Below are 27,370 nucleotides of genomic sequence, written 5' to 3' on the forward strand. Positions count from 1 at the left end.
GTTCAGTAGCTGTATTTGTCTCTTCCACGAAATTTGTGAACATTTGCGGTTCTGTTACATTTTTTGATACCAGATATTTCAGTTTTCTCTTTCCTAATTTGATTTGGCAATCAATTCAAGAGCTGCTACCTGGCATTCACATGCTGCTAGCTGAAATTGTATCGCTAAAACACATATTTATCCTGTTAAAACGTGCTATTATGAAGAGGAACACTTTTTGTGCTCTTATTTGCCTGCCAACATTTTACAACAAAACGAAAAAAATATATATGTGGGTTTCAGCAATCTCTTTAGTTCTGAACTCAGTTATGGCAAATCAGTTCTCTGGAAGCTCACAACGTGGAGAAAGTTAATGAAAGAGAAAATCGTCATCCACCCGATTGTAGCACGAAGCTATAACACAATCCCATATGGGTTTCTCTGAAACATAGCTTTGCAGTTGAAAAAATATTTGTCCTGGTCTGAGATTCGAACATGGGACCAACAACGCCTTTCTGGCATGGTCACTCTACCATCTGAGCTAACCATGGTGGAGTGATGATGGTAGAGTGGCGGCCTCGGAAAGTCGTTGGTCTTGAGTTTGATCACCGGACCAGGACGAAGTTGTCTTCAACAGCAAAGCTTTCTTTCTGATAAAGCCACATGGGCTTCCAGAAGAATTTCTACTTCAGCAAGTTCATGTTCGGCTTGCTGTACATTCTTGCTTTGTCATGTGGCTTGGAACGTGAAAAAAGGACAGAAGGGAAACAGTGAAGCTGTAACTGTTGGCGCTTCACTGTAGAAGAATGTACAGGAAACCTTATGGGCTGTTGGAGTCTGTCTGGAACACAAAACCCATCCTAATTACCAAGAGCCAAATCCATGTGATAGCATAGTGGTTCGGCAGGTCCAACTCCCAACTGTACGTTGCCACAGGGGCAGTATTTCGAACCCCTGTTGCTTATGGCGGCACAACAATGATGACAACAGCCGTTGTCTGTCATCTTTAGCATAACAGAAAGGACCATCCAGGCGTTACTGAACTTTTTAAAAAGTGCCTGGACTGTAGGCTTTGAGCATGCCAAATTGCTTGCCATATGTTTTACATCCTCCTTCTCTCGTCATCGTCACCCATCATGTGCCTCTTTCTTCCCTCTTTCTTTCCCTCTTCCCCTTCCCGCAACGCCGAGTAGCTGGCTAGAGGAATTTACCTCAGGCTGACCTCTCTGCATTTCGCATCATTAAACTTCTTTCTCTCTCTCACACAAGCAGATGGACGGACACAGCAAACCCATTTTCAAGATTTTAACTGCTGTTGCAACAACATTGCCTGTGCATGAAGGTGCCCTGACAAGGGTTGAAGTCTGTTAGCTCACTATGTAACTGCAACAGACAGGCTTAGTTAAGTTCATTAGCTTACCTAAGCTGCTGTTATGCGTAGCACTCATCTGGATATGCAGTATGTGCATCTTCTCGCTCACTTTTGCGATGCTGCTGTGCCCAGGCAGTGAAAGAGGAGGAGGGTGGAACTCTCCTGGGCCACATCTACTGCGACTTCTTTGAGCGCCAAGAAAAGCCCAACCAGGACTGTCACTTCACCATTCAGGGTGGACGCATGCTGCCGGATGGCTCGTATCAGGTAAGGTGTAGTGTGGCCCCCAAATGATGGTCCGTGAACCTCTTGAAGGCATTTCTACCCTTTGTTGTGGTTTCGTCGTTGTGTCATTCTGCTGCTGACCACACGATCACTGGTTCAATTCCCAGTCACTGCTGCTGCATTTTGATTAGGTCGGAATGCAAAAAAAAAAAAACATTCATGTACGTAGACTGAGATGCACATTAAGAACCACAAGTGGTCAAAATTCGACTATAGCCCTCCATTGTGACATCCCATAGTCCAAGATTGCCTCTGGATATCAGTCCGTCAATCAACCACAACCATTCAGTTTGCCCATCACAATCAATCAGTAAACCGTAGTGTTTGACCTGGCTATATTAAAGATTGTCTCATTTTATGGCCATGTGGTACCACATACTTCTGTGAGTAAACTTGTGCTGCAGACATCACATTTTATTTCTGTAGGATTGTACATACGTGAAAAATACCTTGCAACGCTTTTAATTAAAGCAGCTGTATGTTTGTGAAAGGAAAACATGCTATCCCGTTTTTTGTAGCATGAATCTGCAAGGGAAACCTACACAGGTCTTTTTGGAAAGAAAGTTCCGTGGTTAAAGTCCCGGTCTGTGAACGTAACAGAGTACTATAGCCATTCTGAGGCAGTTGCGCTATCAACTGAGCTAACCATGAGGCCCTCACACTTTGCAGAGTAAGGGCTAATTAATACACAACTTGAAGCACAGGAACATTAAGTGACGAAAACCTAATGATTAGTAACTCTCTGGATGCAGCTGTTTCTTTGTGTCTGACACTTTTAGTGTGATAGCGTTTAGGGCCCCGTGTCGCAGAAAGTCCGGCGTCGGCAACCAGCGTGTGATCGTGGGGGGCGGAGAAAATCATCCAACCACATCGACCGCAGCAGGCCCTCCACGTGGTGCAATGTTTTGGAGAACAAAAATTGAATTTCTCGCAGTGAAATCCGTCAGAAAAATGGTAAAGTACGACTTTACCAATTGGCGTCGGATTGTAATTTGAATGTACGAGAAAACCTAATTCTGCTACGAGGAAACTCATCATTTCTACCAGACCTGTGCGCATCGGGGCAATAGCAAACAATTCATAAAATATTAAAAAAGGTGCTAGGGCCTTCACATTTTAATATAAGACCACTTATATTGCCCCTGGAACAACGTCTTTCCAGCAATGCATTTCAGTTTAAAAGTGAAGCCGACTTTAAGGGGATTGGTGTAAGCTTGGTCTTTGTAAGCTAGCCTTCCCACGTTCAGTGTTGCAGTGAATGAAGCCTACTTGCTGTATGCGAACGACTGCGATGCGAATGGCTCCCGATAACGCTATCGCGTTCTACTCTTAAAGGCGAAGCTTAAGCGTCCTCCAAGCTTTTGCCTTCTCTCATCATTGCAAGTGCACTGGGTTGGGCCCAGTGTAGAAAGTGCACTGCCCTTATTACAAGGCCAAACCAGGCATGCGCAGGGTGCTGCACCTTCTTTTCTTCAGTTTTTGTTTTCACAGACACACCATCGAAAAATTTTTATTCCTCCCAGTCAAGAATCTTTACCATTGGTGGCTTATGTTTTGATGGATGCGTTTGTGTGCCTCTTGGCACGAATGTACAGTTAAACCTCAATAAAACAAACTTCAGTATAACGAAAGTCTCACTATAATGAAGTATTTAACTTTTTATAACTTCTTGTCCATAGAACACTATGTGTTAGAACACAACCTCAATATAACGGTGTTTATGCACGATTTCAATATAATGAAATTTCACTGCTGCTGGGCAGGAATACCGAGACAATAAATGGAAACTTCCGTGGACGCAGATGGTTAAATGAGAAATTGCAAGCTGGTGCATGCGAACGCACCTCTCAAATCGCGTGCCGCGTGACCAAGAGCAACTGTCAAAGCGGAGCAGAGTCATCATCAGTGTAAAATCCAGGTGCAATAAGATCCTATGGAGCCCCATGTGCTGTATGCTTTGGGTGTGAGTGAAAGCGGGCAAGAGTTAGCCGATGAGGATGGCAGCTTGATGGGCACTCGAGCAAGGGGAAAGGGTGGAGGGGAAACAGCTTGCAGTAACACGACCAAGCGAGCATGATGGGGGAGAGAAGGGGGGCAGTTTGTCGCGCGTCTCTTTTTCTAGCGCAGGCCGTGGCTTTGCATGGTTGTTGGCGCAGCCCTGCTTTAGACATAATCTACCACGTGTACAAAGAGTGGACGTGCCGAGATGGCATGGCATCACATGCACTGTCTTCATTGCATTTAGTACTGGAGGTTGTGTAATATCGAGTTTCGGAGACGCGTTGAAGCAAGAGGGCAGGCGAAGCATTCGCTCCCCGGTGCCGGCGCTTTTCATGATGGCTTCGTTCCGCTGCGGGTGACACTGTCAGCCATAGGGGCAGAGTGGACGCGAAAGCGTAGCTGGCTTCGGTTCATACTGCCGATGCGAAGATATCGTTGACACGACATGAAATCGTAGCTTTTGTCGTCGGCTCTCAAATTCAACAAAACAATTTTTTTTCTCATTCAAGTTTGGTTTTTCCGAATGCCTGATAACTAGGAAAATTTTGCTGCCCCTTCCGTGTAGGAAAAATCCATCAGCGACTACACTTATTTGCGTAAAAGTTGAATTTCAATATAATGAAGCAAGTGGCCTATTTTACTGACTTCGTTATATCGAGGTTTAATCTTATTGGTGAAAATACAAAGGCCCCAAAGTAAAAAATTCGGGGTAGCTTGCACTAGTGGCGCAAGGTCCGACACAGCGGAGCTTATCGGTATCGTTTGTTCTCGGCTTCTGTCACGTCGGGATCTTCTCGGAGCCGACACTTTCGCTCCCGTTACCTCACATTCTTTCGCTGGACGTACTCGGGGTCTCCGGCTCGCCATCGTCGTTTTGCAACGGCTTCTTCGGCTAACCGTGCTGGGTCCAATCGATGTCAATGCTGGCAGTCTCGCTTAGCAGCGCACTGTGATTCTTGGTAAGCGCCTTCTTCCTCAGCAGTGCAAACCTTCCTTGGGCGCCCCATGTCTACGTCTGGTGCGCCGCCACTGCACACCGGCTTTCATACGGAATGAAGGAGGGCATGCACAGTTGGCCGTGACGTCACGTCTGACTCGCAGCGCATGCGCAGTAGTGCGCAGCTGGTGGCAAAGTCGTAGGGGAAGTGGGGGTGAAAGCTATGCACAGTGTACGGGCGGCGAGCACAGACGTGCCGGGATGCCGTCTTCGCTGTTTAAACAGCTTCGCTATTTAGGCTAAAAAAGTAAGCGAGGGTGTTTAAGTTCCTTTGCACCTTGTAGAGAAGTTGCGGCTCTGAAGTGATGGCCAGCAGACCCCAATTCTGGCTATGTGTTCTTCAATTTTGTCTATGTGCCGTGATGTCGCTAGGGCTGTACGTTCTAATAGCGTGTTGAATCCCCACAACATATAATGAGCAGCCAAGGCACATTTTTATGTTCTGGTGTGCATTTTGCACTAATCCTTTATAGCAGCATCTCCGAATCGGCTCCGATAGGGGCACTGGAATAGCAAGTTAAACTACATCTGTAAATTTTGCTTCTGATATAGTGAAATGATAACTCTTATTGCAACTTTGCTCTGGGCCTTTATAAATGTTCTCTGACAGCCAGTGTGTCCCAGACACCCATAGACAATGAAACAATCTGGTTTCACATGCTTGGTATTTCGGCCTAGGTATGGGTCGCATTGTCCTCATGCTCTATCACATTTGTGTACTCCACCTCGAACGCTCTTTTGGTGATGTGTCTCTCGAGCTTGTGTTTAATCCTCAAGCCGCTCGTAGATTGAGTCAAGCTGATGCTATGTCACTGTGCTGTTATCTAGTAGTGCACGTGCCACGTGAATAATCATGATGTTCTGTGCCTGTCATGTGAACCTCTTCGATTTTAGTCTTTTCATGGTGGTCAGCTGATTGGTAGCCCTCCCTGATTCTTGTCTGTAGGTCCAGTCGGTCGACACCAGCGATGAGTCTTGATGGTAGTATCCTAACTTTAGACCTCCCCCCCGTTCCCCAGCTCAAACAACATCGAAATATTAAATATGGCAAATGGATAAGCTGACAGGGACTCAAAACTCAGAGCAATGCTAATTTCAGAGCCGCCTAAATCTACAAAAAAAATAAATGCCAGCAGCACGGCCAAGTGCACACAACTGCATGGCACTCATGAGGCTCACCGCCATCTTTTCCAAAGGAAAGCGTAGGAAAATTCAGAGGAGGCTTGCTTAGCTAGCAAACACACAATAAACGAAAAACAGGTGGCATGCCATCATGAAATTCTCCCACAAGCTGACCGTGATGTCGTGGGCTTTGGCAACATTAACTCGGGTTTAATTAATTGCTCAGAATGACTACGTTGCATTCTAAAGGAACCTAACATGAAGTACAGCAAGTTTCAAAAGCCTTGCCTACGCCTTAACATCCAAAATATCAGAGAACAAGTTTAAAATTCATGACGTCACGTTGACTTATTGCTGCTTAGAAAAGCTCGACCTTATTTTCTTCACTTGTAATAAAATATCTTGCACCATATGGGTGGCAATTGAGTTTTGAAAGAATACTTCATCAGTCTAAGCTGACTTAGTATTTCTCTTTAGAGTCTCTTTAACTATCTTGCAGTCACAAACACTGCCTTATGGTTATCGCCTGTCATTGTGCTCCAATGTACATCCTACACCAAGCCACTTTTACACTGTCCCATTTGTGTCATTTTTGTTCGCTGCCTCCCAGCTTCCAGTGGTGGTGCTGATGCTGAACCTCGCCAGTGCACCGTGGGGGTCGCCCCCTCTGCTTAGCCCATCATCCCTGGACAACCTGTTCCACGAGATGGGCCATGCCATGCACTCGATGCTGGCACGCACCCGCTATCAGCATGTCACGGGTACTCGCTGTGCCACTGACCTGGCCGAAGTGCCCTCCATCCTCATGGAGTACTTCTCCTCTGACCCAAGGGTAAGACGCTGTGGACCTACTGAAACTTCGCTGAGCGGGCAGCTTAGTTCCATTTGACTGTCATGAACAGGCAACCTGTTTGCACAAATACCATTTTGACACGTTCGTTTTATCACATTAAATGTGATCTGCACTATCAAACTTATTTTGTTGCTGAAGATGTGCTTGCGATGTCAGTGTTTATGCTTTTTGAATGTTGTACCACGTAGAAAAAAGAGGCCCATCGCATGAAGTGCATGGGCTTTTGTAGTATGTTTTTGAACTTGCCCTATTTACTCGATTGTAACGCGAGTTTCTTTCCAGATTTTTGCTACCTGAAGTTAATCCTCGCGTTACAAATACCGAAATTCAAGTTGTCTAAAAAGTGCAATGATGCACCCAATTCTAATCAACGAGTGAAATGTGCTTGTGAAACTGAAATGTGCGAGTGAAAGCATGCGACGGATGCGCGCTTTCACGGAGAGCGAACACATGGCGGAGAGCAAACGCGGCGTCTTTCGTCATGCGAAAGGCCATGGGAGGATTGGAGGGAGGGAGGGGAGGCAACGTTTAGCTGCGGCACCAAATGCATATCTTTTGATTGAGCGCAAGGGGAACTCCCACGCAAAAGAATGAAAGCTGGAAGGCAGCGTGGGAGGGAGGGGGTGCAGCTTCTACTCTGCCACAAACCGCGTACTTGTACTTTGCGTAGCTACGGGCTGTCGCGCGCACCGTATCTTGAAAGCGATCTCCACACGGCTCTTACCTTTGTTATTTCAAGGTAACCTAGAATGTACAACAAAGCACCAATGAATAAGGGACAGAATAATAGTCACATGAACAAATTCAACAACCACCAGCTGATCGTGTTGGTTTCGCTGCTCCTGAGTCGTGCGTTGGTCGAAAGCACAAGTTCACTCAATAAACAGTTACTTCTGTGACGTCTCGGTTGGAACGACGTTTATTAGGCCCGGGAGCTCGTCAGCGAACCAGCGCAGCACACAGGCGATGATGATGAACACATATATAGGCGAAGAGGAGGATAGGTAAAAGTGCGAGGATGATGATGATAACATACAGATGAGGAAGATTTGCGTAATAAACGCCCACACTAATTTCCCCCCGACGTGAAAGCGGCCATCCTGGCCGACCGTCAAGGTGTCGAGGCACGCCGCGTGAAGGGCTTCATGCGGGAGACGTGGACAACCTCGGTATTGCGGCAACGGCGGTCTGTGGGGGCGTCAAGAGGAGTAACGCGATAGTTGACAGGCGAAGTCTGTCCAAGGACTATGTACGGCCCGATAAACCGTGGCTGGAATTTTTCGCATAAACCAGGGGTGCGAACAGGAGTCGGGAGCAGGACCTCATCACCAGGTCGAAAAGATACAACGCGATGGCATTCGTCGTAAATATTTTTCCGGTCTTGTTGTCTGGCCTCTGTGTTCAGGCGAGCAAGCTGGCGACAGTGGTCGAGTCGGGAAATGTACTCTTCGCACGATGATAGAGATGTATTAGCCTTGGAGTTGAAGAATGAAACGTCCAGAAAGAAAGTAGGGGAGCGTCCATAAACGAGGTAAAATGGCGAGTAGCCAGTTGTGCGCTGCACGGCCGTGTTATAGGCGAAAGTGACGAATGGTAAAAGAACATCCCAGTTTTTGTGGTCTGGTTTAATATAAGCGGCGATCATGTCGGCAAGGGTGCGATGAAACCGCTCGGTCAGGCCGTTAGTCTGGGGGTGATAGCTAGAAGCTGTCTTGTGGGCTGTGCCGGAGGCTCGAAGAACTTCGTTTAGCAGTTGGGAAAGGAACGCCTTTCCACGGTCACTGAGCAGTACACGAGGAGCACCATGGCGTAGAATAATGGCTTCAAGAACGAAGTGAGCAACTTCCGAAGCACAGCCAGTAAGCACAGAAGCTGTCTCAGCGTAGCGCGTCAGATGGTCGACGGCAGTCACTATCCATCGATTGCCAGCAGTAGTGACTGGAAGGGGCCCGTAAAGGTCGATCCCAACAACCTCGAACGGAGCTGCAGGGCACGGAAGCGGCTGTAATTGGCCGACAGGAGCAGATGTTGGGAGCTTGCGACGCTGGCAGGGAGAGCAGGAACCGACGTATCTGGCGACGCTAGCAGAAAGGCCAGGCCAATAGAAACGACTTCGAATGCGGTCATAGGTTTTATGGAACCCAAGGTGGCCAGCTGTCAAATCATCATGAAAGGCGTTGAGGACACGAAGTCGGAGAGAGCGTGGTAGAACTGGCACCCAGCGTTGCCCGTCAGGATGGTAAATACGGCGATACAGCACGCCATCGTCCAGCTTAAAGTGCGCGAGCTGGCGACGGAGGCGCGCGTTAGGTGGACGAGAAGCCCCAGAGAGGTGATCAATGAAGCGTTGACAGTACGGGTCAGCCAGCTGACGAGAGGCGAGTGGCTGATCATCGTCGAAAGGCAGTTGGTACATAGAGGCCAGGGAGGAAACCGTAGCAGTGTCGGTCGAACTGGTGATGTGCGAAGCGATTGCAGAGGCGTCGAGCAGGGCCGTAGGAAGCGGGCAGCGAGAAAGAGCGTTGGCGTCTTGGTGTATCTTCCCGGACTTGTATATGATTTCGAAATCATACTCTTGGAGGCGTAAAATCCAGCGACCCAGGCGTTCCAGACAAGTTCTTGAGCGTGGAAAGCCAGCATAAAGCGTGGTGGTCCGTAACGATGTTAAAATGGCGGCCGTGGAGATAAGGGCGAAACTTCTGTATCGACCAAACAATAGCCAGGCACTCTTGCTCAGTGATCGTATAGTTCTTTTCGGAAGCGCTGAGTACACGGCTGGCGTATGCAATGACTCTCTCTCGAAGAGTTGTCGCGTTGCAGAAGAACAGCACCTATACCGCGGCCGCTAGCGTCTGTGTGTAGGAGAGTCGGTGCGGCCTCATCAAAATGGCATAGCACAGGTGCAGAGGTGAGGGCGTCCTTCAAGCGTGCAAACGCCAATTCGCATTCCTGGGACCACAGAAAGGGTACACCGGAAGCTAGTAGCTTGTGTAATGGAGCTGCGATGGAGGCAAAGTTCTGGATAAAGCGACGGAAATAAGAGGCGAGGCCAAGGAAACTGCGCAAGTCTTTGGGTCTGTCAGGATGAGGAAAGCGAAGAACTGCAGCAGTCTTGTCAGGGTCCGGCTGAATGCCATCCCTGCTCACGACATGACCCAGGATCTTAATGGCTTTGCTGGCGAAACGGCATTTCTTGGTGTTCAGCTGAAGACCAGCGCGGGCGAGGCACGTCAAAACTTCATCCATGTGTTGTAGGTGCTGATTAAATGTTGATGAAAAAATGACAATGTCGTCCAGATAACACAGGCAGGTCTTCCACTTCAGGCCACGCAACACGGTGTCAATCATGCGCTCAAAAGTCGCAGGCGCGTTGCAGAGCCCAAAAGGCATTACGTTGAACTCGTACAGTCCATCGGGGGTTGCGAACGCCGTTTTTTCTTTATCGTCTTCGTGCATGGGGATTTGCCAATAGCCGGAACGCAGATCCAGGCTGGAAAAGTATTCCGCACCTTGGAGGGAATCAAGGGCGTCATCAATGCGCGGCATAGGGTAGACGTCTTTTCGAGTTATCTTGTTGAGCGCCCGGTAATCGACGCAAAAGCGCACGGAGCCATCTTTTTTGCGGACCAAGACAACAGGAGACGACCAAGAACTAGCCGAGGGGCGAATTACCTTGCGTTCCAGCATGTCGGCGACGTTGTCTTCGATGATTTTCCGCTCGGCTAGAGACACACGGTATGGGCGGCGCCGTACGATAGATGTTTTGTCTGTCAGAATGCGCTGCTCTGCAACGGTTGTTTGGCCCAACGTTGACGAATACACGTCGAAAGAATTGGTGTGCTTTTTCAACAAAGCCAGCAGCTGTTGTGTCTGCGCGAGTTTCAAGTCAGTGCTGATGACTGCTGTAAGGGCGGCGGCCGAAGAAGAATCACCAGAAGATGGGTCCCCAGAAGAGACTGGTGTAAGTGGCAAGACGCAGACAGGCTCCAGATCGGCGACGGATGCAACGGTTGTGCCTTGCGGAAGGAGGATTTTTTCTGGAGTTGCGTTCGTGGCAGTGACCAGTGCAGATTCATTGTGGAATCGAACAACTCCTGCTGTAAATGTTATGCCTTTAGTAAGGCAACGTGAAGAAGGGAACACCAAGACGTCACCATGGTCAATGTCGTCGGATAGGAGAGTAACTAGTTGGATTTGTCCTGGGAATAGTTCCGTATCTTCCGCAGCGGTCAGGTGAAGTGGCGTGTGGGTTTCTTCGCCAAGCAAGTGTTCGGTGTCGGTAAGGTGTATCACACGCTGCCCACAACAAATGGCAGCAGAGGCAGAAGATAGAAAATCCCATCCCAAAATCAGCTGGTGAGAGCACGGGTATAGCACAGCAAACTGTATGTGATGGAGAATGTCATCGATAAGTACACGCGCAGTACAGAAGGCAGCAGGTCGAATAGTGTTCCCCTTCGGCTGCAACCAGCGTGGGACCATCGTAAGGCGTCATAACTTTCTTCAGACGGGAACACAAATGAACATTCATAACCGACAAAGCCGCACCAGTATCCACTAAAGCAGGGGTTCTCAGGTACGTTCATCCCAGGGAACCCTGCTAAGCTCCATAAAGTGCCAAGAAACACCCCCCCCCCCCTCCGATTTAACCGAATTATCGAGGGTATCAAGAAAACAAACAAATGCTGCACTACGTCAACACGCTTTTATTTACTCAATGAATCGTCAAATCTTGTTTCTATTTAGCACAAGACCAGTGCGGAAGCTGAAATTCTCTTCATCTCATGACTGATTAGCGCTAGCAGCGGCGAAGGCTTCGCGACATTCTTCGCGGCGCGCGTTTTCATCTGAGACGCGCTTTGCACCAACGGGCGCACATCCCGATTATTTTTTCGCCACTCAGCTGCTCGCCAACAAATTGTCCGTCCATCGCGATGTAGGCGGTGCTTTTTATCTTTGACAGCTTTGCACTGAGTAAAAGCGAAACTACTGCTTGCCGCAACCGCTATCGACGAAACCGCGGCCGCTATCGACGCGATCATGGACGGCGATCTTGCGGTTCAGAAGGCACGGCGGCTGACGCACGCACCAAGTCAAAACGAAACTACCTTTCGCTGCAAGTGCGGACGAAACTGCGGTCGCTATCGACGCTGCCATGGGAGGCGACTACGCAGTTGTGAAGACACGCAGCCGACGCGCGCATCGAGTGAAAACGAAACTACTATTTGCCGCAACCGCTGCGGACGAAACTGCAGTGGTTATCGACGCGATCAGAGATAGCGACTACGCACTTACGGAGGCACGCAGCTAGCCGCCAACGCGGTGTTACGCGCGGCGATACACCCAAGAATAAAGGCTTTAAAGGCACAATTAGGCACGAAGCGCTTCGGCGTTGCTGTCAGTCACGTGCCGCGTACGGTTGCCGCTGAGGACCACGGCGATGCGGACTGCGTCGCTTCGTTTCGGTTGGACGCTACGCCGTTCTTGCTCTTCTGCGGCGCGCATTTGCGGTGCTCCGCATTTTTTTTTTTTTTTCCTTCAACGTATAGGTCAGTGCGCACGCTATCAGCACCTACCCTATCTACAAATAGGAGAAAGGCGCATGGTGGTAAGTTACGGCCTCCGAGATTCAAATGCGAAAGCTTAGGCGCGCTGCCCGTTCTCAGAGGTTGGGTGGCTACAAGCTGCTTGCGTATTTATTGCGCAGTTCGCGCGTTGCTGTTACGCACTGTGATGTGCTTTTTGATACTCGGGCATGGGTAATGGAGGTTCTTGGGATCAAGCGCACCTCGTGTTCGCCGTTTTAGACACTTGTCGGGAGCGGGACCACGGAAAATTTATCAGTGGCTCGCGGAACCCCGAGCAGGGGTTCCGCGTAGGTTCCGCGGAACCCACTTTGAGAACCCATGCACTAAAGCATCCACGGGCACCCCTTCAACGTACACACGAATCATATTGGATGGGCGTGCTGGAGGAATTCAGTCTTGTGTGTGTATGCAGTTTTTCCTCCGGAAACTGCATCGCTTAGTTTTCCGCGCGAACGGTAGAGGTAAGGGAGGCAGGCCTAAGTGGTGACGATGAGCGGCGGTAGGGTGATGGAGAACGGCGTCTGGCCAAACTGTAAGCGCCTCGTGCATCAGGTGATGCAGGCGGAGATGGAGAGCGCTGCGAAGGTGAAGAGTAACGCCGCCCTTGGTAAGAGGCCCCACTGTAAAAATCGCGCTCACACATATCGTAGCCCCGACGCTCGTCTTGCTGGCGCTTGCGGCAAACGCGTGATATGTGGCCGCGATAGCCACAATAATAGCACGTAGGACGAGACGGATGCCAAGGGGGGTAGTAGGGGGTGTTCGGTGTACCGTGTGACAGGGAGGTCAGATGGGCCGATGAAGGCTCTGGCGGTGATGACGGGAAGTGAACCGTGGGCGCAGTAGCAACCGACGTGTAAGTTGGTAGCGGCAACGGAGAAGTGACGTGGCAGACAGGCTTGGCAGCAACTTGCGCGTATGTCGGTCGTGCGGTAGTTGGTAATGCATGAGGGACAGGAGCTTGTGCTGGCACAGCGCAGGTCAAGGACGCCAGTTCTTCCCTGATAACGTCACGCAATGACGCACCAAAAGGTTGGCTGGGATACGTCGAAGGTGAGATTAACCCCATCGATTGTAACTCTTCGCGTATGAGCGTGCGTATCAGTGTACGTAGGTCATGGTCCCCCGTAGAATGGGCATCGTCAATGTCGGGCTGTAGGCAGACAGACTCGAGCTCATCGAGGCGCTGACAAGTGATTACGACGTCAGCGACGGTAGCCGGATTCTTAGTGGCGAGTGCATTGAAGGCAAGAGTTCCAATGCCTTTGAGAATGTGGCGTACCCTGTCCGACTCCGACATTGAAGAATTCACACGTCGGCAGAGTGCAAGGACGTCCTCGATGTAGGAGGTGTACGACTCGCCCAGGTGTTGTTTGCGAGCATCGAGGCTTTTCTTGGCGAAAGTGGACCGAACAGCCGGTGTGCCGAACACTTCACGAAGCTGGTGCTTGAAGAGAGTCCAGTCGGTCAATTCGGGCTCGTGGTTAAAGAACCACGTCTTCGCCACGCCAGACAGATAGAAGGAGACATGTCGTAGTTTATTAACATCATCCCAGTGATTGGCGGAACTGACTCGCTCATAATCGTCCAGCCAGTCTTCGACATCCTCTCCGCGAAGACCAGCGAAGAGATGGGGGTCACGCTGGGCGCTGTTGATGATAAAGGAAGGAGGCACTTGCGATGTCGTAATGGTGGCAATAGGGGCGCCAGGCTGCACGTCCTGCGGCATGCTAGCTGACGGTGGGCGCAAGCGGCGACCTGAACGAAGCTCCAGGAGGCAGACCGGACGCCAGAGGACGTAGGACCGAAGAGCACACTCCACCACTTGTGACGTCTCGGTTGGAACGACGTTTATTAGGCCCGGGAGCTCGTCAGCGAACCAGCGCAGCACACAGGCGATGATGATGAACACATATATAGGCGAAGAGGAGGATAGGTAAAAGTGCGAGGATGATGATGATAACATACAGATGAGGAAGATGTGCGTAATAAACGCCCACACTTCCAAGTGGTCATTCTCCTGCCTTGCCCTGCCTTGCCTTTGCATGCTGTTTGCTTGTGTAGATGTAGCATGCATGTGTTGCACGTGAAGAAGTTGCTTAAGCACGAGTAAGCACACATCTACAAACATAAACTTATTTATATAGAAATGTTGCAAGGCAAGAAGGTTGCAAAGACTTCCGACGCTGCTCGACGAGTGTCCAGTTCTGATCTGGTCGAAAACCTCCGAGCCGCCGCCACAACAGTCACGAATGCCGCGCGCATTCGGTGCGAACGCGGGCAAAATGCGGACGGCGTCGAAAACAGTTCTGTGTGTTGCTGGTGCTGCTACATGGGCGCCCGGCTAGTGAAGAGGCCCAGTGAAAGTCGGAAGTCTAACGATACGGAACAACGCTTGCTGGTTGTAGCCGTGGAAGGGGTCAGTGGATGCAACGAAAGTAGCGGCGACGGAGATGAGAGGGGAGGTTAGGTCTGAAATTGTATGGGGCAGTGGGTCTTCAACGATGGCTGCTTTTAGGCGGTCAATAGAGACGGTGTTGAGGCGCCTGTGCAAATCAAGCGTATAGAACTTGTCATTGCGCTCGATGATGCGATAAGGGCCATCATAAGGGCGCTGCAAAGGCTTGCGGGCTGCGCCGTGACAGACCAACACATGTGTTGCCGTCTCCAAGCCAGGAGGGATGTAGGGCGAATCACGGTGTTGTGGGCGAGGATGCGGGACACAAAAATTGCTCAGAGTGGAGTCCAACTGCACCACGTACTCGGACGGATCAGGACAAGGCGAAGGTGATGTGGGGTCGAAGAGTTCTCCGGGAAGGCGGAGTGACGAACCATAGACTAGATCAGCAGGTGTACTCTTGATGTCCTGCTTTAACGTTGTCCTAAGGCTAAGAAAAACAAGATGCAGGGAAACTGTCCAGCTGACCGTGTCGGGTTGTGCCCTCAAAGATGCCTTCAGTGTCCTGTTCTCATCTGCTTGAATACAGTCACGGACGCCGTGCGCGTTCGGTGCGAACGCAGGGAAAACGCGGACGGCGTCGACAACAGTTCTGCGCATTGCTGGTGCTGCTACACTTGCTTCGCTCGCTCGAGAAAGCAAACTTGTGCCTACAAGTACAACCGAAAAGAAATGCAGGTGATGTGTCAAACAATTGGGATTGCCTCTGTGAAGCCGCGATTGCAGCAATGCATGTGCCAGCCAAAAGGAAAATCTGGCAGAACCCATCTTGCAATGAATATCAACATTGTTGCAATTAACATTGAAACATCTTATTGACACATCATATTGTAACCGGTGAAACGCGTCCTGTATGAGGAGTGCATGCAACTGGGCTCTCTCATGTTCCCCTCCAGACATGCTGTGCAAACCAGCGTCGCCGCGTGAATATATATTCACATAGTGTGCGAACATATATTAAAACCAGATTGCCTGAATACAGTAGAGCATGGGTTCTCAAAGTGGGTTTCGCGGAACCCTGGGGTTCTGCAGGCCCCTGCTCGGGGTTCCGTGAGCCACTGATAAATTTTCCGTGGTCCCGCACTCGCCAATTAAGTGGCTAAAACGGCAAACAAGAGGTATGCTCGATCCACAGAACTTCCATTACCCATGCCCGAGCGTCAAAAAGCACATCACAGCACGTAACGGCAGTGCGTGAACTGCGCAATAAATCCGCAAGCAACTTGTGCCACCCAACCTTCGAAAACGGGCACCGCGCCTAAGCTTGCGCACTTGAATCTCGGAGGCCGTAACTTACCAACATGCGCATTTCTCCCGTTTGTCGATAGGGTAGGTGCCGATAGTGTGCGCACTGATGGAGGAATAAAAAAATAAATGCCGCGAAAGAGCAAAAACGGCGCTAGCGTCCAAAAACGAAGCGGCGCAGTCCACATCGCCATGGTCCTCGGCGGCAATCGTACGCGATACTATGTGACTGACAGATACGCCGGAATGCTTTGTGCTTATTTGTGCCCTTAAAGCCCTTATTGCTGCGTTAATCGCCGCGCGTAACACCGCATTGGCGGCTAGCCGCGTGCTTCCATAAGTGCGTAATCGCCATCTGTGATCGCGTCGACAGCCACCAGTTTCGTTCGCAGTGGTTGCGGCAAACAGTAGTTTCGTTTTGACTTGGTGCACGCGTCGGCTGCATGCCTTCATAACTGCGTATTCGCCATCCATGATCGTGTCGATAGTGACTGCGGATTCGTCCAAACTTCTTGCAGCAAATGGTAGTTTCGTTTTGACTTGGTGCGTGCGTCGGCCGCCTGCCTTCTGAACCGCAAGGTCGCCGTCCATGATCGCATCGATAACGGCCGCGGTTTCGTCAGCAGCGGTTGCGGCAAGCAGTAGTTGCGCTTTGACTCAGTGCAAAAAAGTCAAAGATTAAGAGCACTGGCTACATCGCGATGGACGGACAATTTGTTGGTGACCAGCTCCCTAGTGAAAAAATAACCAGATGTGCGCGCGATAGTGAAAAGCGTGTCTGCTGATAAGACGCGCGCCGTGGCCGCGCTGTGAAGGATGTTGCAAGGTCTTCGTCGCTGCTAGCCCTTAATCAGTCATGAGATGACAAGAATTTCAGCTTCCTCACTGCTTTTGTGCAAAATAGAAACAAGGTTTGTTGATGCATTCAGTAAATAAAAGCGTGTTGAAGTAGTAAGCATTCATTTATTTTCTTGATACTCTGGATAATTCGACATTAGTTTAATTAGGACATTTCGGGGGGGTTTCCTTGGCGCTTCATGGGGCTTAGCAGGGTTCCCCGGAACGAACATGCTTGAGAACCCCTGCAGTAGAACTTTTCAAATTCAAATTCAACTTTATTTACCAGACAATAAGCTGGAAGGCCCGCTGGGCTAAAAGCCATGAAAACGGCTTTACAGGGCCCAGATGACCGTTACATGGCAGCAGCTTTGTTGATATGATCCCTTTACGTACAATTTCCCAGCGCCAATGTTTGCGATCGAGAACACAAAAAAATGACCCAATACAATTACACTTCTTTTTTACGGTGACATATGTTCCTGGCTCATACACTCTTTCGGCACCAACGTTCAGTACATCGGCAAACTGCGATCATATGATACTTTTTCCAGCCGCTAGATCTCATGTAAAGAAGAAAAGGTGCGAAGTGCGCACAAGTGAGAACAGTAACTGCCCACTGCAGCAGCTTCCTCGCATTACTCCCCCCCCCCCCCCCCCTTGTCTCACATGAAAGCGCTGGGGCACACTCAGTTTCCTATTCCGGTACAGTAAAACCTCGTTAATTCGGATTTCACGGGACCGAAAGAAATGTCTGAATTAACCGAATGTCAAATTATTGAGGGTATCCATAAAACAATAAGCCGAATGCTTACTACGTAAACATGCTTTTATTTAGTGAATGAATGAGCAAATAATCTTGCTATTTTGCACAAAAGCAGAGTGCAAGTTGAAATTCTCTTCATCTCGTGACTCATTGGCTTTCGCAGAGGCGATCGAGGCCTCGCGCCTTCCTTTGCAGCACAGCCGCAGCGCGTGCCGTCATTTGCGACACGCTTCGCACTACCGCGCGCACATCCCGATTATGTTTTTGCCAGCAGATAGTCTATCCATCGCGATGCAGCCGGTGCTCTTCATCCTCGATAGCTTTGTACCGAGTCAAAGCAAAACAACTGTTTGCGGCAACCGCTGTGGTGAAAACCGCGACCGCTATTGATGCGATTATGAACGGCGACATTGCGGTGCTGAAGGCACGTGGCCAACAAACAAAGTCAGAACAAAACTACTGTTCGCTGTAACAACTGCGGACGTAGCCGCAGTTGCTATCGATGCGATCATGGATGGTGACTACGCAGTTTTTTAGGCACGCGGCCGATGCGTGTACCTAGTTAAAACAAAACTGTTTGCCGCAATCTCGGGTCACTTGGGCCACACCAGCTCGACACGCGTTGGAATCTCATGCTGCAACGATTTGCGCCAAGTGGGCATGTCAAAACTTGCTGTCAGAACGCCTTGCTCGAAGAAGCTGCAGACCCAGGCCAAATTGGAGGAGTGCAAACGTAAGCTGCCAAAGCCACAAAAATGACGACGGGAAAAATGACAACGTGTGTTTCGGGCCGCCTGGGCACATGTTAGCGACTCGTGCTGCAACGAATTGTGCAACGCTTCATATTACATAGATGTCAACTACAATTGGGTCTGTAAAATTTTTCTGTGACTTTGGGTCGTATGTTTTCCCAGTTGGTACATTTTTTTTCTTTTTTTTGACAAAATACCGTATGAATTAGGTTCTACTGTATATATGATGCAGGTCGACTCCGCCCAGTATCAGAGATATTTAAATGTTTATTTTTGTCATTGATGAGCGGCACATACCCAGTGACCGAAGTTTGCTTCAAAGAGGTTCGTTGAAAAGCTGCACATATCCAGCTACCCTTAGGTGGCAACCGAAGTCGGCGTAAAAGACATTGATTGAAGTGCAGCACATACATTTGTGGCACATGCCACAAATTGACATCTAAGAGGTTGTGTACTGCTAAGCAAAGTTCAAAACTTTGCGACTTTATTTCACTGGCTGCGAGAGACCCAACGGCCGATCCACCCGCCGTCTATTCCTCTTCCTTCTAGCCTATCTTCGCACCAGCTTACGTGGCTGACCAGGGCCGTGCCAGAAGAAGAAAGACATGCCACAGGGTTAATTGAAGTGTGGCACATACTTAGCTTCACATACCCAGCAGCACAAGTGTAACGCTTGTGAAAGAAAAGAGAACATACACCTAGTAGAGCTGGACCGCCGACCGCACAGCCACGTAGGCGTGCAGACCTTGTACTTATTGTAAAATACCGCGGAAGCATCCACCCCACTTTCACTGCAAATTGTGCTAGTCTAGATATGGGCACTTGTCCAGTCGAAGCAGTAAAAACCAAGATGGCGGCCAACGAAAAACTTTGAGGCAGCGCTACGGTAGCTACGGAATTGAAGAAAGCATGTTTATTTTCAAATGGTAGATGATAGGCTACACTAAAGCCTACTCGTCGTCATTGAACCCAGCAAACGACTCTTCCGAGTCGGTGCATAATAGGAGGTCAAGGCATTCGTCAATGACACTCACGCAACTAGAACAGACCGCGGGCTCTCCGGTGCCAGCAAGTTGGTTATGCAAGTGCCCGTTCTTGCTGGCGTCCAACGCAACACTGATCCCACACCCCTTAAAAGACCGCGCGACCATCTCCTCAGACAAAGCAGCCCAAGCCGTCGACACAAAGTTAAGCACGTCTTGGTGTGAAGGCTTCCATAGGTTCCCTTTAGGAGTCTTCTCTCCCTTCCTCCTGAACTCAGCCCATGACATGCGGAGAGAGTCCTTAAACAACTTATTGCAGTAGACGTCTGCAGGCTGCAGGGCATCATACTTGGAGTGGATGGATGGGTGCTTAACATATAATTTTCAGAATTACAAAGTTTTGGAAATGTTAATACTGGGTGCTGGGTGCAAAACTGGGCACTTCTACATTATTTTACGGTATATACTCACACTTAAGCCATGTGCATGTACCAACTTACCTACATAGTAACCTGAGTGTATGAGGTGTCGAGGGGGTGGTGCCCTGTAGGTCTGAGTAGGACTTGGCTTAGCAGCATCTAATTATGAATGTAGCAGCACTGAATACTAGCTGCTCATGACATGATTTGGTGCAATTAAACTAGGTTCCACTCAGTCCATAGGCACAATTAGCAGTCGTGTCTGCGTGTACTATACTCACGGAATGAAATGTGTCAATTGAGGGCTAATTAATTCCCTTACTTTTGTTTCCACCATCTCGAGTTTGGGTGATGTCGGCATAATTTTGGCTCGTGCACTTAGATAGGAGTCCACGTCATCTTTAGTAACGAGATTCATAGCGGCATGACATTGCCCTCTCGAGTACCGTATTTACTAACATAGTGAACGCACTTTTTTTCCCGAAAAATATGCGATAAGTTGCGGGGTGCGTTCATTATGCAGGGTAAAATTTTGAGCAATTGTTTTTCCGCAGCCATTTCTAAAACAGTTGCATTTTTGCTCATGATATTGCCTAATACTACCGCCTCGCAAGACGGACAAAACCCCCACCTCATCCCAAGCTCACCAAGAGACAAGAAGTCGCCTGGTGCCGACTCCAAACGCACTCCTTTCCCTGCCCACAAATATATGCACACTTTTACCCTGACTTGACAGACCCACACTGCTCATTATGTGGGTCCATAGCGTCCTTAAATCATATTCTCTGGGACTGCAGAGGAGATGCCCCCCCACCAGATCTCCTGGCCGCTCCCTCGCCTGAAGCGTGGGAAGCGATACTTATGAACCCGAACCTGGAGGTTCAACTTCGGGCCATCAAAAGAGCCGAGGAGGTGGCTGCAAGGCATCACCTGGTAGCCAACCCTCACTAAGCCAAATTAACAAAATAAAGTTGTTTCCTCCTCCTTGCTCGAAAGACCAACCATCGATTGCAATAGCAAATGCATAAGCAGCTATACAAAGTGAGGATAGTAGTGTTATTGGCCGTATAAACTTGCAAACATTCGATAACTATGTAGATTAACACACATGGTGTCTTGCACAGGCAAGCATGAACATATCACACTCGATGACCGCGGACACTCGCTGTCTAAATGTTGGTGTGAACAAGCGCAGAAGCAATAGCGAGCGAAGTGACCTTCATGCTGTGTATCGCTTCAGCACAAACTGAGAGGCGAGAACGGAGCATGCACAAAGGTATAAGCCGCCGTTGCACCTAGACTCGGCCCCCGATGCAGATCGCTTTCAAGATAGGGCGCGCACGGCTGCGCAATGCACAGTTGCTGTGCTGCCCCTCTCCCTTCCCTCCCCCCGGTGCCATGCACGCGACAGAATACGGCGCGTTTTCCTCCCCGCTTTTCTTCCTCGAACGCGAGAGATAGACCCGCGATCGACGGTGCCGACGGTAAAAATGCGCCTAGAGTGTCCATATGATTGCTATTGCAATAACAGTAGGAGATACACGGTCAAAACAGTCACACAGATCAAAATTCTGACGACTAAAGTTGGGGGTGTGTTCATTATACGAGTGGATTTATTACGCAAGTAAATACAGTAATTGCATTTATGGGGTGTTCTACTTCAAAGTTGCCCTGTCGCATTTCATTCCATGGGTATAGCACAGTGTAGCATAAAGATAGAAAACATGTGAGATGTATGAGCAACAGACACATCATTGTGTCTTCTCTTCTGTCTGTTCCGTGTGCTCTGTTTGCACTACACTGCATAGAATGAATTACAACTAAACCGTTAAGCAAGGTGCTGTGCAATACAAACATGGACGAGAAGTGCACAAGGACGCGTCTGTGCCTTTCCTTGTGCTCTTCTCGTCCATGTTTGTATCGTTCAGCACCTTGCTTAACAATGTACGACCAACTCGCCCAACATGCACTACGACTAAACCAACTGGCTGGTCTAGCCAAACTCTGCCAGTTTGTTCTGTTAGGCAGACTTGTCTCAGCATTGTCACTTTTGCTCTTGAAACAACAGGCTAAATTCTGGGTGCATGGTGCAAAACACTTCTGCCAGAGGGAGTGGATGCAGAATGCTTTCATTTTGTGCATTCAGCTTTGATCAAGAAAGATCCAGGAAGTCATGCTGTCGAATCAGCTTGCAGCATTTCTGCTTGATGATGCCACATTGAAGCACGGGTTGCCCTGGTGTTCTCTGCTGCGGGCTGATGCAGGTGGTGTCAACGTTTGCCCGCCACTATCAGACGGGCGAACCCATGCCCTACAACATGGCATTGTCTCTGCGGCAGATGCGCTACCACTTTGCAGCCAGTGAGACGCAGCTGCAGGTGTTCTACGCGTTGCTTGATCAGCGATACCATGCGCATCACCCTCTGGGCAAGAGCACTACAGAGGTCCTGGCTGAGCTGCAGGGGCTGCACTACGGAGTTCCTTACGTGCCCAACACGGTGAGTGCTTACTGCAGGTGCTGAAAGGAGCTGCAGCAGCTCTTCTCTAAATGTACAGTGCAGTCCACACTTAAAGGGAACACCCAGTTTAAACTTAGTCATCGATTGCAGCTAATATTGAGTGCGAGGGCCACCATTGAGAGTGCCAGTGCTGCTTTCATTTGTGCATCGAAAGTGGGGTCACGTGACATCATTTCGGCATGACTGGAGCGCTAGCGGAGATTTTATCCCGCGATTTAGGAGGTTCGTTTTGTTTTGATTTATCATAAACAATGTCCCTTGTCGTTGAACAGCTGCGCCAATTGCGCCATTTTGATACAATTTCATATTTTTGCGCTGAGCTGCTCCAAAACCGCGATATACGTTGAAATTGTGCCACGCTGCGCCAAAACTCCTGACCAGCTGCAAAATTTCTCGGTTACGCTAGTTTTAGCGCAAAATAAAGCCGCGTTGCAGCTTGACATGCCATTACAGTACCAGTAGCGCAGACAAGATTCAAACTGGAGTGCCCAGACGAGACGTTGGCGTGTTTGGTGGTGGGCGCCGAAGAATATTTTCGCTGCTGGTTGCAGTGCGGCGTGTTGTATATGCAGTAAAATCTCGCAGAGTGCGCGTTGCTTGCAGTAACGAAAGCAGTTCACCATTGCCACGTTGACTAAACAAGATCCTCGCCATATCTGTGCACGCGGTCACGAGCGGAGCGGGTACGAATACTCCACGGGAAACTCGCTTGTACGGTACAGCAAGCGACCCAGCACTGACGGCGTGAGCTTTGTAGGCTGTGCAATGCACAAAACTAGCAAGGGTTCGGTTCCACGCGGCAACAGGCACCGCGGTAATGAAACGGTGCCGATTTTCGCTTTACACCGCCGAAACACCAAGAGATTGTCAAACAGTCGCTGCATGTTTCGACTACCACCGGAACGTTGCGACATATCGTCAGAAACAAAACCAAAAGGGAACCTCTCGCGAAGAAATGCATGTGTACTTTCCACGTGTTTGGCGGAAAAAGTTACGTGCAGTGCACTGCTGGGGCGCAATCGAGCTCGTTGTTCGGAGCGCGCATTCAATTTCGTCGGGCGTGGCCTAGGTCAACCGTGCGTGGCGAAACTGAACGTGCGCTCCGAACAAGGATCTCCGATCGTGCCCCTGCCCTCACCTACACTGCTAATGTGAATTACCGTATATACTTGCGTAATGAACGCACTTTTTTTCCCCAGAAATCCAATGCAAAGTTGGGGGGTGCATTTATTATGCATCAAAATGTGTTTACAGAGTTGAAAAATAAGATGGTAGTCTCCAGGTGCTAATTTAGCTTTTACATGTGAATGTTGTCATGTGTCACATTTAATATCTGCCAGTTTGTGCTGTGAAATAGAAGCTTTGTGTTCAGGGGCAGTGTTGTGCAAAGCAGTGTTACTTTTGACGACTTCTCCAAACATTTATTTATCAGATTCTGCCTGACTAAGTACCGAACTTTTGAGTAGGCTTGTGCGAACATCAATCTTTTGGTTCGAAGTGAAGTCGATGTGAATAGTTATTAGTGTCAAATAATTTTGAACTGAAGAGTTTCAATAGTTATGCAATTTGCCTAAAGCCTTGACACACGTGCCGGACGTTGACGAATCTGAAAAAAAGGAAAAGGTTCTTTACTTGCAAGGAAGGAAACAGATTAAACTCTGGAATCTGTTTATTTTCAAAGTGCTGTTACTCAGATATTTTCTTGAAAAGTGAAAGTACAAAATATTTATAATATACCTACAGCACACAAAATTCATTTGCAGGCTTTTGCTCACTATTGTGCTTCAGTCTACTTGTAATTTCATGATGGGCAAGGCCGCAGGAACGTTTTGCATTTGCCCGTTGTGCATCGTTGCAAAATGCGACCTTGACTGCGAAATACCAGCAGATTAGGTTGTGGTTTCCCTAAGCACACAAGCTTAATCCATTCCCTCCAGCAAATGCACAATTTGTAGACGCACTCACTGCTTCTGCAGCTCTCACTCTAACTCGTGTGCATGATCTCGGGCCCGATCACCGATGAGCGGCATACGCTCCGCAGCAGTTTGCCTCCCATTGCCACACCTGCCTTGGCTTTAGGCCTAGCCAGCGCTGCTTCAGCGGGTGTCAGCGACCAAAGTTACAATTTAGTGCCGATTCAATGCAAATCTATTTTCAGCTATTTGAGTACTTGCTCTTCGAGTACTTGCTTTTGAGTACCTGCTCATTGCTCATTGCAAACACTCAATCCAAAAATGGCATAAACACTGTGAAATACCATCTTGTGTAAAACTTCATGTCACCTTTAACTTTATTTCCTTTTGGCAGTAAGTGACTGCATGAATTGCACCTGTGTTAGATTGTTCCCTTTAGAACCTTCTGTTAAAATATACATTACAAGGAATGGCAGACTGTTTTCACGAGTCCTTTCTGTGATTTTGTTGTAGCCAGTGGGCACAGAGCCTGGGTTTCTGGTACTTCTTTGCTATCTTGGCAGGGAAATAGTTCCTGGTTGGGCGACAAAGTGCAAACTTTGAGGTGGTGCACCCGTATGAGAAGAAAAGACTGTGTACTCGGTGCTTCATCTTTTCATCATCAGTGCATCATTGATAGTGCTGTTGGGTGATCACTGTTAGTATGGGTTGATATCAGATGTCCGTATAGCAATACTGCTAGTTTCTGACTGCCTCCTTTTCGTTTGGCTCTGCAAGCTTAAAGCAGTGTGTAAAAAAAATGCACATAACAATGACTCTTTTTGACACTCCTTTCAACACATGACTCCTTTTCGGCACTGAGCATCTTGGATGCATTCCCTTTTTTGGCAAGTGCTCTGTTGAGGGGACCAGCAAACAAATTGAAATAGAAATAACCATAACCAGAGCATATTTTATAGACAGGCTTGTCAAGCAGTGTGTCAGGACACCTTTAGCTTTTATTGGCAAAGATAAGGTCTTTCACCATATAGTGTAAACGGAATGATAGTGAAAAAAAAGAAAAAGGAAGAAATTTAGACTTTCTTGTCTGTAAGTGTCTGCCTTTGGCAAAATAAGCTGATTGCGAGTCAGTGCTTCGTGTCAATTTTCATTATTTTTATTGTTTTACACATTTTTGCACATCATGGATGATCAGCTGCCCAAATTTACATTTTGGGGATCCAACACTATCGTCATGCTTCTACCGATTGCGTAAGGTATACACTGAAGAGACTTGACACCTAGGGTAAGAAGCAAACATTCACTAAAACTGAGAAGTGCCCGACTCGGTCGGTGGTTGGCTTGGTGCTAGATGGCGTATTACATGCCTTGCGTCTTTTCCCATCCTCTGTGTCTTTCTCAAAAGCTTCAACACAGACTAATAGACTACGAAGCATAGGTGGGCTTTTTCTAAAACAGTCACTTGCATGTCCCTTATTTGGCAGGCCTGGCAACTGCGGTTTGGCCACCTGGTGGGCTACGGGGCCAAGTACTACGCTTACCTCATGTCTCGTGCTGTTGCTGCCTGGACCTGGCAGGAGCTCTTTCGTGAGGACCCCTTCCGGCGGGCTGCGGGCGACCGCTATCGCCGCGAGCTGCTCTCACACGGCGGCGCAAAGCCCGCACACCAGCTAGTCAGCAGTGAGCACATCAATCCCACTTGTGTCTTTCATCATTTCTTCCTTCGAGAGAGTGGCTATGCAGCAATGGTTTTTTGTTGTTGACAGCACGTGATGGTGATTTCAGCTATCTGCTGTGGTGGCCACATTTCGGTGGTGGCTGAATGTAAAGACACACTCGTATTGAGAATTCACTGGTTTTGTGCCAGCCATTTTTGAAGTCAACATGTCGTGAATGCCTGATCACTACAATTTCAACATTTCTTTTTTACTTAAAAAAAAAAGAAAATGTGGCTGACACGATGCAGACATCTTTTCGAAAAACATTTGTTGGCATGTTTTTGTGTGAAATCTAGTCAGCAATTGTAGTATAAATTTTTGTATTTGCTTTAAGGGTAGATTACACTATGCATCAAGGACTCTATTGAATCAGAGTTAACCTGGAGCCCTCTGCTAACCTGCCACTGTTGGCCACATTTGTCATGGTGTCTCAGCGGGTAGAAGGACGCAGGTTCTGCACGGGATTGCAAAAATGGCTTTATTCCGGAAGCACGGTTTCTGGTGTAATGCGAGTGCCACTCTGCGGCCAGCAATTCTGTAAAAATAATCTTGCATTATTTGTGTAGATATGGCAAATATTGTTGTGGTGATAGAAGCAGGAAAGAATTGATGTTTGTTTTTCTGTACGTCAGGTAAAAGTTGGGAATAAGCACAGTCCTAGAAACCAGCATCTTTCTATTTAATTCACAGCATTCACCCTTTGGAAACTAAATTTTAATGTTCTTGTGTTTGAGACAAACCCATTAATTTGCAGGCCTTCTAGTAGGCATGGGCATGGATATATTTATTCTGTGCTTTTGTCGAGACAGCATTGATCTCTGTCTTTTAAAAAATTCACTGATTTCATGTAACTTTCTCGTTCTGCTCATCCATCTGCTTGTGTCTCCGTCCAGTTCTGGCGAACAGGCAGTCGGGAACATATTGAGCTTAATGACAAGGCCAACACTTTAACTCTATGTACTTCATCTTTTTCAGATTTCCTCTCCAAAGAAGTGACACCAGAAACCCTAGCAGCTGTCCTCATCGCAGACATTGACGCAGGCCTCACGTGAAGCCACTTTGCCTTTGTCCAGATTGTAGCAGAAGGTGGCATTACAGTAGCTCGAGTTTAACATCTGTGCTGTGCTTAGAGCTAGGAGTCACTCAACATTTTCATCTGTGATTTCAGTGCAGCATGTACAGTAAAGCATAAATTATATGTGTTCACACCTGTATTCTCTGATCTATTTCTTTAGTGTCTGTACTGTACTTTTTTTTTTATTCGGGCAAAACAGGTACAAGGTTTGCCCGCGAGGTAAGGCAAAAGGAGGGCTTAAATCTCCTGACTAGGTCTTACCTCGCTGGGGCAGCAGAGATAGCGGAATTTGCAAGTTACAAAAGCAGTTTGTAAAACAGACATTTCATAACTACATACAAAACAATCTTTGAAGCACTCTGCAGAACACCATTTGCTTGTAAAATAACATACAAACGAGTTAATACATGACTAACATAAAAGTAACATTTAAAGAATTTAATTATTACATCACTAATGCAACAACCAAGCACCTTTAACACTGAGGA

At 48.4% G+C, this 27,370-nt stretch overlaps 1 protein-coding gene across 1 annotated transcript in view; it reads left to right on the forward strand.

The window, feature by feature from the left end:
- LOC119441521 (mitochondrial intermediate peptidase) overlaps positions 1-27,019 on the forward strand; it is a 495,739-nt gene extending 468,720 nt beyond the window's left edge. Inside the window, exons 12-16 of the mRNA XM_037706135.2 lie at positions 1,484-1,618; positions 6,367-6,588; positions 21,922-22,155; positions 25,574-25,769; positions 26,783-27,019. Coding sequence (XP_037562063.1) covers positions 1,484-1,618; positions 6,367-6,588; positions 21,922-22,155; positions 25,574-25,769; positions 26,783-26,859 — 864 coding nt within the window. The 3' untranslated portion in view covers positions 26,860-27,019. The remainder of the gene's footprint in view (positions 1-1,483; positions 1,619-6,366; positions 6,589-21,921; positions 22,156-25,573; positions 25,770-26,782) is intronic.
- Positions 27,020-27,370: the final 351 nt, after the last annotated feature.

Source organism: Dermacentor silvarum, chromosome 2 (genome assembly GCF_013339745.2).
Source record: "Dermacentor silvarum isolate Dsil-2018 chromosome 2, BIME_Dsil_1.4, whole genome shotgun sequence".
NCBI lineage: Eukaryota > Metazoa > Arthropoda > Arachnida > Ixodida > Ixodidae > Dermacentor > Dermacentor silvarum.